The 12,812-nt window shown below is 39.5% G+C and overlaps 1 protein-coding gene across 1 annotated transcript; it reads left to right on the top strand.

Annotated features, from left to right (window-relative positions):
• The first annotated feature begins 3,660 nt into the window (after positions 1–3,660).
• On the top strand, positions 3,661–11,411 carry LOC119532971 (TGF-beta-activated kinase 1 and MAP3K7-binding protein 2-like). The gene is made up of 2 exons (XM_037835178.1): positions 3,661–3,683; positions 8,113–11,411. Exons 1-2 carry the CDS (start codon positions 3,661–3,663, stop codon positions 10,223–10,225), a joined length of 2,136 nt encoding a protein of 711 aa, XP_037691106.1. The 3' UTR covers positions 10,226–11,411.
• Positions 11,412–12,812: the final 1,401 nt, after the last annotated feature.

The following is a 12,812-nucleotide window of genomic DNA, read 5'->3' as shown; positions in this document are numbered from 1 at the left end:
GTATCTCCCCTAAGAGGAAGGAAGTGGTGCCAAGCTCTACTACCCACCTTCCATTCAGAACCAGAACCCACAGCCTGGGGGAAAACAGCCAAAACAGAAACTAAGGAGGCCACACCTCCTTACACCAGTCAGGAGCTACAGGCTAACAGGCACCACCTGCTGGGCAGGTTGGAAAAGCACAGCAGCTTGAGGCCTCACAGGGTGTGTCAATCTTCTAAGACACACCCTCAGGGAAACTGGACATTGAATATTTCCTCCTCCTGGGACTTGAGCCTGTTCTGGTCTGGGAAAACCTGATTGAGGTAACTAAGAAAATCATATGCCTAGACAACAGAAAACTACAAATTACACTAAGAAAAATGAAGTTGTGGCCCAGTCAGAGGAACAAACTTACACTTCAACTGAGATACAGGAATTGAAACAACTAATGCTAAATCAATTCAAAAAGTTTAGAGAAGATATGGCAAAAGAAATGAAGGCTATAAAGAAAATACTGAGTGTACAATAAGGTAGAAATCAAAAGTTTGAAAAAAACAACCAGCAGAATCTATGGAAATGAAAGGCACAACACAAGAGATGAAAGACACAATGGAAACATACAACAGCAGATCTCAAGAGGCAGAAGAAAACACTCAGGAACTGGAGAACAAGGCACCTGAAAGCCTACACACAAAAGAACAGATACACAAAAGAATGGAAAAATATGAACAACATCTCAGGGAATTGAATGACAACACGAAAGGCATGAATGTACATGTCATGGGTGTCCCAGAAGAAGAATAGAAGGGAAAAGGGGCAGAAGCAATAATAGAAGAAATAATCAATGAAAATCACCCATCTTTTATGAAAGATATAAAATCACCCAAGAAGCGCTGTGTACCCCAAACAGAATAGATCTGAATAGGCCTATGCCAAGACACTTAATAATCAGATTATCAAATGTCAAAGATAAAAAGAGAATTCTGAAAGCAGCAAGAGAAAAACAATCCATCACATACAAAGGAAGCTTGATAAGACTATGTGCGGATTTCTCAATAGAATACATGGAGGCAAGAAGGAAGTGTTGTGATATATTTAAGATACTGAAAGAGAAAAACCACCAACCAAGAATCCTATATCCAGCAAAACTGTCCTTCAAATATGAGGGAAAGCTTAAAATATTCTCTGACAAACAGACAATGGCAGAGTTTGTGAACAAGATACCTGCTCTACAGGAAATACTTAAGGGAGTACTACAGACAGGTAGGAAAAGACAGGAGTGAGAGGTTTGGAACACAATTTTGGGTGATGGTAGCACTACAATGTAAGTACACTGAACAAAGATGACTATGAATATGGTTGAAAGAGGAAGGTTAGGAGCATGTGGGACACCAGAAGGAAAGAGGAAATATAAAGACTGTGACTGTATAACTCAGTGAAACCTAGAGTGCTCAACAATTGTGATAAAATGTGCACATATGTTTTTTCACGAGGGAGAACAAATGAATGTGAACTTTGCAAGATGTTAAAAATAGGGAGGTATTGTGGGAAAAATACAATCAATGCAAACTAGAGACTATAATTAACAGAAAAATTGTATTATGCTTCCTTTAATATAACAATTACAATATACCAAAGCTAAATGCATATAGGAGGGGGGCATAAGGGAGGGGTGTGGGACTCTTGGCATTGGTGATGTTGTCTGACTCTTTATTCTACTTTAGGTTAATGCTATCTTTCCTTTTGTTGCTTCCTAGCTGTCATGGGTTTTTTGTTTGTTTTTCTCTTTCTTTTTTCTTTTTCTTTTGTCTCTCTACCTTCTTTGACTCTTCCTCCTGCTTTGTGGAAGAAATGGAGATGTCCTTATATAGATAGTGGTGAAGGTAGTGAATACATAAATATGTGACTATACAGGGAACCATCGATTGTTTACTCAGGACGAATGTACGGTGTATGAACAAAACCATCTTAAAAAAAAAAATGGGTTGATGAAGAACCCTTGAGGGCACTATATTGAGTGAAATAAATCAGACATGTAAGGACAAATATTGCAGGGTCTCACTGATATGAATTAACTATAATATGTAAACTCATAGACATGAAATATAAGTTACCAGGATGTAGAATGAGGCTAAAGAATGGGGAGCAGTTGCTTTTATGAGCAGAATGTTCAACTAGGTTGAACGTAAATGATTGGAAATGAACAGAGGTGATGGTAGCACATTGTAAAAATGCCAAATGGTGCATGAATGTGGTGGAAAGGGGAAGCTCAGAGTCATGTATGTCACCAGAAGGAAAGTTGGAGGTTAAAAGATGGAAATGTATAAAACAGTGAACCTTGTGGTGGGCAATGTCCATGATTAACTGTACAAATATTAGAAATGTCTTTCATGAACCAGAACAAGTGTATGACACTATAACTAGAAGTTAATAATAGAGGGGCATATAGGGAAAAAATATACCTATTGCAAACTATATACTACAGTTAGTAGTTGTTTTAGTTTCCTAATGCTGCCAGCACGCAAAATACAAGAAGTGGATTGGCTTTTATAAAAGGGAGTTTATTTGGTTACCAAGTTACAGTTTTACGGCCATAAAGTGTCCATCAACAAAGGGTACCTTCACTGGAGGATGGCCAATGGTGTCCAGAAAACTTCTGTTAGCTGGGAAGGCATGTGGCTGGCATCTGCTCCAAAGTTCTGGTTTCAAAATAGCTTTCTCCCAGGATGTTCCTCTCTAGGCTGCAGTTCCTCAAAACTGTCACTCTTAGTTGCACTTGGGGTATTTGTCCTCTCTTAGCTTCTCCGGAGCAAGAGTCTTCTTTCAACGGCCATCTTCAAACTGTCTCTGTAAGCTGAAGCTCCTCTGTCAGTTCTGGTAAGTTCTTCAAAGTGTCCCTCTTGGCTGTAGCAGCTTGCTCCTTCTGTCTGATCTTATACAGTGCTCCAGTAATTTAATTCAGTCTCACCCTAAATGGGTGGGGCCACATCTCCATGGAAATTATCCAATCAGAGTCATCACCCACAGCTGGGTGGGGCACAAAGAATTACAATCTAATTAACACTGATAGGTCTGCCCACACAAGATTACATCAAAGATAATGGTGTTTGGGGGGACATAATACATTCAACCTGGCACAGTAGTATTTTAACATTCTTTCATCAATACTATGAGTCAACAATGGAAGGGGTGTGGTTAGGGGTATGGGGGGATTTGAGTTTCCTTTTTTTGTCTTTATTTCTCTTCTGGAGTAATGAAAATATTCTAAAAATTGAAAGAAAAAATTAATGGTTGTGATGGATGCACAGCTGTATGATGGTGCCAGGGGCAATTGATTGTACACTTTGGATCTTTGGATAATTGTATGGTATGTGAACAATCTCAATTTAAAATAATAAGTAATAAATAAAAGAAAAAAACAAAAAAAAAGAAAAAGAAAAAGAAAAGGAGGGGTTATTAGTGGGAGAGAGTCTGGCCAGCAGATTGGAGAGTGGGACAGAATATGACAAAAAAACTAGGGAAACTGGGCAGCCAGCAGGCATTCTAAGAAGAGGAGGCCTAGCATTCCTTTTGAAATGTTTACCTTTTACATGGCTAACTCTGTTCTCCCCTTGTCTTCGTAAATCTTTAATATTTACAAATTCACCAAGATAAGCCTACACTACACGTCAAGCTTGTGACATGGCCCTGAGCAGAGACTGCTCGTAAGGAATCAAGAGACTATAGAGACGTAAACCCACGAACGTCACGGGGAGGGTCTGGAAGAGCTTGGAACTTCCACCAGTGTAAGGTTGAGAGTTGATCTAAGTTAACCTAGATCTTTAGAAAGGTCTTGAGACTCCACTCAGGGTCACAGAAGCATGGTCTATAAGTAATTACTCAAGGTTATATAGAAACAACCATTTGAAATATGTCTATGTGTCTATCCTGGAAGTTCCCTTCCAACCCTCAGACTCATGCCTAAGCACCAGATGGAGAGAGAAGGCACTTAAATAAAATTTGAAAGAGCTGTTTCCCCCAAATTTCTGTGCAACATGGGGCCTATATCACAAAAATCCCACAGAAGTAGAAGAGAGGGGGTCACCTGTTGGAGCCCAGCAGTGTTAGCACTCAAGATCTCAGCAGGCAATCTAGCTTGGAAACCCTTGCCACCGCCATACATTAAGTCATTTAGCTTGTCCTTTTGGACATTATCAAGGAAACAAAGCTCAATGGTCAGTAGATATGTTAAGACAGGGACCTCACATTGTCCTGCCCACAAACACAAAATTCGCAGTTACCTTCTACAGCTACAAATGAATCACTACCGTGCAGAGTTAAAGGTTGTTGATCTTGAACCAGTGCTTGACTGAGGACTGAGGTTGGGAATTGTGATGGATACTCTCTCATTCAAGCCTGCCTAAGGAAAGTTGCTGCTTGGAGAATACCAGTATCACAGACTGTGTGAAAAGCAGTCTAAGAGAAGGGCTTTTTGACATTCTTGCGGAAAAGATGAAGATCTTGGACTTCCCACTAGATGAGGGGTTGATTAAATGGTTTCTGTAGCTTTTACAGATACTCTTTATTAGGCTAAGGAAATTTGTTTCCATTTAGGGTTGCTAAAAGGTTATTTAATTGATCTTTCTAAGGTTAAATGAGACCTGCATTCTTGGTGGAAAACCCAACTTGCTCATTACGTATTAACCTTTTTATATACTGTTGGATTCATTTTGAGAGTTGATACTTTGGGTAGGGCTTTTGTGTCTATGAATCATGAACAAAATCAACCCATTATTTTCCTTTCCTATTCTTTCTTGCCAGGTTTTGTATCAAGGTTATGCCAGCCTTATAAAATGAAATGGGCAGTGTTCCTTTTTTGCCTCTCTTATCTGAAAGAGTTTATAGAAGATTAAGTCTTCCTTTCTTGAATTTTAGTAGAAATTAATAGTAAATCCATCTAGATCAGTTCTCTATGTGGAAAAAATTTTAACAACTGATGCAATTTCTTTGATAGTGTCGGTATTACTCAAATTTGCAGTTTCTGCTTGAGTCAGTATTAGAAAGTGATACTTTCACTTTGTCTGAATTTTCAAATTAATAGCATAAAATTGTTTATAATATCCTTGGCTTAGCTTTTAATGGTCTGCAACATTTGTAAAAATACTCCTTTTTTTAGTTTCTGTGTTAAATATTTGCACCTTCTCTCTTTTTGTCCTTAATTAGTTTTTCTAGATGTTTGTTAATTTTGCTAGTCTTTCCAAAGAACTAATCTTTGCTGTATTAAGCCGCTTAATTGTATATTTGACTGTTATTCATAAGTTTCTATATTTTAATGTTTCTTCCTTCTGCTTCAGTGAGTTTATTTCACTTCTCACTGTCTAACTTTTTGAGATATATAATCAGCTCATTAATTTCAGTTTTTAGTGATATGTTGTTTTAGTTTCCTAGGCTGCTTAAAGACAATATCATGAAATGTGTTGGCTTAAACAATGAGCATTTATTAGCTTACAGCTTGAAGCTGAGAAAATGTCCAAAGTAAGGTGACATCAAGTGATCCCTGTCTCCTCTGCCACATGGCAAGGCCCCTAGCAGTGTCTGTTGGTCTCTCCTTTCTCTTCCGGTTTCGTGGCTTTCAGCTTCTTGCTTCCGTGGCTTTTCTCTCTCTCCCTGTATTCGTTCCATTTATAAAGGACTCCAGTAGTAGGATTAAGTCCTATCCTCAGTGAGGTGGGTCACATCTTAATTGAAGTAGCCTCATCAAAAGGTCCTACTTACCATGGATCCACACCCACAGAAATGGATTAAATCCAAGAACATGTTTTTCTAGGGTACACACAGCTTTAAACCACCACACATGTAGATTTTAGATTATAAATTTTTCTCTAACTGCTTTAGTACATTCCACAATTTTTAATAAATGCTGTTGTTATCACCCAGTTCAAAATATTTTCTATTTTTTTTTATTTCTCTGTTGACTTGTGGGTTATTTGGAAGTATATTTCTTATTTTCCAATCATATGGGGATTTTTCTTGTCACCTTTTTATTGATTGCTAGTTTAACTATATTCTGGCCAGAAAATGTTACAAAGATTTAGATCTTTTGGACTTGTCAATATTTTCTTTATGGCAGATATATGATCAATTTTGGCAAGTGTTTTGTGTTTTGTGTGTGTTCTAAAAATGTGTATTCAGCATTTGGTAGATACAGTGTTACATATCTATTAGGACCGGTTTGTTAATTTGTTTTGTTTAAATAATCTACATCCTTACTGATTTTTTTTTTTTTTTTTTTTTTTTTTGGTCTGCTTATTTTACCATTCCTTAAATGATGGTGGGGCTGTATCTCTCTCTTTGGAGTTCCTTCAATTTTTGTTATATATATTCTAGCCTTGTAATTAGTTGTATTAAAATTTAAAATCTGTAATATGCCTTGTCCACTGGTAGTCACGTTACTCTGCTTCTCAACTCAGAGCCTTGAGTCTGAGAAGTAATTTCGAACCCCAGATTCTTACCTCTGTGACTCTTCTCTGCTGCAGGGTCTCAAAGCTCCCACTGCTTGTGGTTGCTTCAAAGAATCACACAGAAGAGCCACAAGTAAACAGCGAATAAGGACTGAAACAAAATTCTGTACCTCTCACACAGACATGTTAGTAAGGCACGATTCACATTATTTTCCAATCAAGTGAGCGGGTTTTTCTTTATGATTATGGATTATAAAACAGTTGGCTATTGCTAATAAAGCAGTCTGTGTCCACGACATGTAATAAGAGATTAACTGGCCCATGCAAGTAGAGCATCTGTGTCTTGGAACTGACATGTTCAACTGTCATAACCTTCCCAAACTAGTCAGTCCCTTAATAAAATAGCAAAGCCATGCCATGTGTTAATGATCATCTTAAAAAATATAAAATAATTTAAAATCCTTAAATCTTCCCAATAAATTGAGCTTTTTATCATTTGTGAAATGACTCTATTTATCTTTACACATGCTTTTGTCTAAAAGTCAATTTTGTCTATTATTAATACACCTCCAATGCTTTTCTCCTGGTTACTTTACTATGATATATCCATTCCTTTCTTTCACTTTCAGCTTAAAACTGACTATTGCAGAGAGCACATATTTACCTTTTGTCTTATAGCTAGTCTGATATTCTTTGACTTTTAACTAGAGTACTTAGAATGTTTAAATTTAATATATTATCTGTTTGCTTTTAACTCTTTTCTTACTTTGTGTTTTGTATTTGTCCCAACTGTTCTACGGGTTTGTTTTTTTTTTCTCTTCTTTCTTGTCTTTTTGTAAATGGTTTATAATTTACATTTCCTTTTTTCCCTTCAACTAGTTTGAAAGTTATACACTCTGTTTATATTCTTTTAGCAGTTACATAAAATACAGTGCATTTTCTTAACTTATCAAAGACTAAATTTAATCAGCAGATTTACCCTCCTCCCTGAAAATATAAGAAATGAGAACATTTTACCTCATTTACCTTCTCCCAACATTTTTGTATTAATTCCAACCTGTGTTTTTCAAACACCGTTAGAAATTATTATTGTCATTTTATATACACAATGCTCATTTTCCTTTAATAGTTTCTACTACTAGACTAGTTTTGGTTTTGGTTTTTCTATACTGTATTCTAATAATTTCTTCTGATCCTTCTTCCAATTAATAAGTCTCTTTTCTGCTGCCCTCAATCTGTTAGCATTCCATTAAGTTTTGCTTCTGTTATTTTATATTTTAATTTTGGCTATGTAGTTCTTTGTCAAGTCTGTTATGACACTCTTCATAGTTTGCTGTTCCCTGCAGTTATTTTTAAGCTTATGTTATATAATATGTGCCAGATAATTCCAAAATCTCAAATACTTGGTGATTTCTTTCTGTTAACGGTAATTTCTGCTGGTTTGCATTCTCGGTGTTTTGTTTTCTTGTGTTCTTGGATATTTTGATTATGTGCAGCTTGTTATTTTTAAAAAGATTGTGGAGCGCGAGCGAGCGCCGGGGGGTGGGGGGAGGGCAGGCGAGTGCCGGGGGGTGGGGGCCGAGGGTCGGGGCGCAGCAGCGCGGTCCAGCAGTCCACTTGGAGCTGCTGCATCGCAGCGCGGCGGCCGGGCCGACCCCCCAGCCTCGGGCGGCGGCGGGGGCTGAGTGGGCAGCGCGGGCGGGCGGCGAGGACCCCCCGGCCGGGGGCGGCGGCGGCGGCGGCGGCGGCGCTGGCGGCGGCCCTGGAGGCGGAGACGGCGGTCCTGGTGGGAGCGGCGGCCGAGGAGGGGGCGCCGGCGGCCGAGGAATAACAATAACCTGGATGCCTGCTGTGCAGTTCTCTCTCAGGAGAGTACAAGGTATCTTTATGGTGAAGGAGACTTGAATTTTTCAGATGATTCTGGAATTTCTGGTCTACGCAATCACATGACTTCTCTCAACTTGGACTTGCAGTCACAGAATATTTACCACCATGGAAGAGAAGGGAATAGAATGAATGGAAGTCGGACTCTAATGCACAGCATCAGTGATGGACAACTTCAAGGTAGCCAGTCCAATAATGAACTATTCCACCAGGAGCCACAGACAGCACCAGCGCAAGTTCCTCAAGGCTTTAATGTTTTTGGAATGTCCAGTCCTTCTGGTGCTTCAAATTCAGCACCACATCTTGGATTTCACTTAGGCAGCAAAGGAACATCTAACCTTTCTCAACAGACTCCCAGATTTAATCCCATTATGGTAACTTTAGCCCCAAATATCCAGACCGGTCGTAATACTCCTACATCTTTGCACATCCATGGTGTACCTCCACCTGTACTGAACAGTCCACAGGGAAATTCTATCTATATTAGGCCTTACATTACGACTCCTGGTGGTACAGCTCGACAGACACAACAACATTCTGGCTGGGTATCTCAGTTCAATCCCATGAACCCTCAACAAGTCTATCAACCTTCACAACCTGTTCCCTGGACTACCTATCCTACATCTAACCCTCTGCCACATACCTCAACCCAGCAGCCCAGTCAGCAAGGCCACCAGACCTCCCATGTCTATATGCCCATCAGCTCACCTACTACTCCACAGCCACCAACAGTCCATCCACCTGGTAGTTCACAGTCTTCTGCCCATGGCCAATATAACATTCAGAATATTTCAACAGGACCTCGGAAAAACCAGATTGAAATTAAACTTGAACCCCCACAAAGAAACAGTTCTTCAAAATTGCGTTCCTCCGGACCTCGAACCTCCAGCAGTTCCTCTTCGGTCAACAGCCAGACCTTAAATAGAAATCAGCCAACTGTTTACATAGCTGCCAGCCCCCCAAGTACCGATGAGGTAATGTCCCGTAGTCAACCTAAGGTCTATATTTCAGCTAATGCCACCACAGGAGATGACCAGGTCGTGCGGAATCAGCCCACACTCTTCATATCCACTAACACTGGAGCATCTGCCACCTCCAGGAACATGTCTGGGCAAGTGAGCATGGGCCCTGCCTTTATTCACCACCACCCCCCCAAAAGTCGGGCAGTGGGCGCCAACTCCGCGACTTCCCCTCGCGTGGTGGTCACACAGCCCAATACAAAGTACACTTTCAAGATTACAGTTTCTCCCAACAAACCCCCAGCAGTCTCTCCAGGGGTGGTGTCCCCTACCTTTGAACTTACAAATCTTCTAAACCATCCTGATCATTACGTAGAAACAGAGAGCGTTCAGCACCTCACGGACCCTGCTTTAGCACATGTGGATAGAATAAGTGATGCGCGGAAACTGAGCATGGGATCTGACGACGCTGCCTATACACAAGCTTTGTTGGTACACCAGAAGGCCAGAATGGAACGACTTCAAAGAGAACTTGAGATTCAAAAGAAAAAGTTGGATAAACTAAAATCTGAGGTCAATGAAATGGAAAATAATCTAACTCGAAGGCGCCTGAAAAGATCGAATTCCATATCCCAGATACCTTCCCTCGAAGAAATGCAGCAGTTGAGAAGTTGTAATAGACAACTCCAGATTGACATTGACTGCTTAACCAAAGAAATTGATCTTTTTCAAGCCCGAGGACCACATTTTAATCCCAGCGCTATTCATAACTTTTATGACAATATTGGATTTGTAGGTCCTGTGCCACCAAAACCCAAAGATCAAAGGTCCACCATCAAAACACCAAAGAATCAAGACACAGAAGATGATGAGGGAGCTCAGTGGAATTGTACTGCCTGTACTTTTTTGAACCATCCAGCCTTAATCCGTTGTGAACAGTGTGAGATGCCGAGGCATTTCTGAGCCAGGGGCCCTATATCTTCTCTAAAACTGCATCTAAAGTTCAAGAAACTAGTCTGTCATCAGGGGAAAAGTTTCACTGCTCCACAGGATTTTGTCAAATTGAAGGTGTGACAAGATGGTGGTGTGCTAATCCTAAGTGCCAGCCCCCAGAGCTCAGAATACCTCAGGATCCTGTCATAGGCATTGAGATCCATCATGTGAAAGGCCATCGGCTGAAGGGCTCAGCACCTTCCGCCTGGCCATGTACAGTGTTACTAGTGTCCTGCCTTGGATCATTCTCAACAGCCTAGTGCTTGGGGGCTCCCAGTACCTTTCACCCCTCCTGTCACTACTGGATTTTGGCAGGAGGAAGGAATAGAGTGATAGCTTTTTTTTTATTTTTAAAGCTTTCAGTGAAACACTACATACACAAAGAAAAGGAACAAGGTGTAACTAAACAGTTTGCTGCCACATAGTGCCCATGAATAGGGGAAGAACTTCACAAATCTGTGGTACTCTTGGCCTTGTCTTTGTCTTCCCTGAAGGCATCTCCACTCTGTGAAGCCAGTAGAGTCTCAAGATGAAAAAGAAAGCAGCATGCATTGTCTGTACAAACATGCAGTGAAATACCCCAAAGCTTTTCTTACTGTACAGATCTCTCAAGTCCACTTTTAAGTGATTTCTTCTCTTCTTTATTATTTTCTTATATTTCTATATGTATAGTGTAATAGTCTTTTGTTAACTAATTTTCTTTTTCCCTTTAATGATTAAGCACGATCATGACCCTTTTTAAGCCTTACGTGAGAGAAGCAGTGCCTTAAAATAAAAAAGCATTAATGAAACGAAACTATGCACAGAATAACTTTCCTCTACTTATTCTGTATGTGGCCCTCCTCAGTGCCAATGTTCTGTGAAGACATGCAGATGCTGCACAATGGATTGCAGGAAAGGTGACAAGAATTACGTCTGTAGGTCACACTATATACTGACTTTAGAGGTGGGTGACAACACAATGTTTTGTCTTCCACAAGGAAGCTTGAAACAAGAAATTTTCAGTCCACCGACGGAACAAGGTTAAGCTTGCTTCATCTGCCTGGTGTCCTGCAGAACTTTCACAACAGATTATTATTGGGGAGGTACAGTTTAAAACCAGCAGCAGCACCAGTACCTAGAGCCCCCACCCACCCACCCTTTTTTTTTTTTTTTTTTTTTTTTTTTGGAGAGAAGTTTATAAATGCTTTACTGTTCAGGCAATCAGTTTCTAAACCTGACTTGGTGGCAGTGACAAATGTATTTATAAAACAAGGTTAGTCATATTTAGGACAACTGAAGAAAAGCTGGAAAAAAGAAAAACAAGCAAACTTGAACAATGAAGCAACCTCAAACATCTCTTTATTGTGATGATTTATTTTTATAAGGAAAATAAATATTCAGATGATCAGGAATGTATATAACTAAAGGAAATCAAGAAAAACAGTATGCATTTAAAAAGACAGAATTATGAAATTATCAGTGCTTAGAAAGGGGCTAAGGGAAGTGCTGACTTGTAGCAAAAGTTAGGAGAGAAAGTCGACTGTCACCCACTGTAAATGTTTGCAAGTGGATATTTCTAAAACAGGATCATTACAGGTGATCTCTAGGAATGTCAAAGCCTTGACTTGCAGGCTTTGCATTTTGTATATGGGAAAGAAATACGACAATCCTAGTCAATTAGACAATAGCCCCGAAGCCCTTGCATTTGATGCATTTTGTTTTAAAAACAAGGCCTTGTTTTTCAGCTTCATCTGCAGTTCTATGTGAAGATTGATGAATCAGTTTTTACTTGTTTTATTAATAAAACGTAATTTGAATATCTTGAGTTGATGATTTTGTGATTTAGCTGGGTAAACTATCTTTGTAACAGATAAGTTATTTATAAAAATTAAAAACTTATATTCTAATTTGGAAAAAAAAAAAAAAAAAAAAAAAAAAAGATTGTGAGTGTAGGGAGAAGGGGAGGGTAGAAGGATTCCCAAGGCCTAGAAGAAGGCTACCTTCTTCCAGAGAAAATTTGCAACTGCTTCTGCCTGGCACCTGGGAACATTTCCCTTCTAAACCACCTAAAAACCACTACCATGCTGCATTTTTCCTGGACTATCCAGTCAAAGAGAATTTAAGTTGTGACTCTTCATGAAGGCTGGCCTTGGGCCACAGCTTCTCAGAATCAGGTTGTTTTCCCTTCCTGCTTTTTTCATCACCCAGGCTAGCGTCTCTGTTGGGGGGAGACTTAGTTCTGTTTCACCTTTATTCTAATAGTAGCCCATGGGAACCCCAATTAACATGATGAAGGTTATTTGTTAGACTCCCCATGTTGATTGGGCCCATGGCCTTGACTTTTATCTCTCTTGCCCTATGAAATCACCAAAACCACAGGCCAACATTTTTTATTTTTTTTAATAATTCGATTTTATTGAGATATATTCACATAACCATGCAGTCATACAAAGCATGCAATCAATTGTTCATAGTACCACTATCTAGTTGTGTGTCCATCACCAAAATTAATTTTTGAACATTTTCACTATCACACACACAAAAGTAATAAGAATAAAAATTAAAGTGATAAAGA

The sequence above is a fragment of the Choloepus didactylus genome, chromosome 4 (genome assembly GCF_015220235.1).
Source record: "Choloepus didactylus isolate mChoDid1 chromosome 4, mChoDid1.pri, whole genome shotgun sequence".
In the NCBI taxonomy this organism is placed as follows: Eukaryota; Metazoa; Chordata; class Mammalia; order Pilosa; family Megalonychidae; genus Choloepus; species Choloepus didactylus.
The sequence above is the reverse complement of the archived record's forward strand: the minus strand, read 5'-3'. Positions and strand labels throughout refer to the sequence as shown.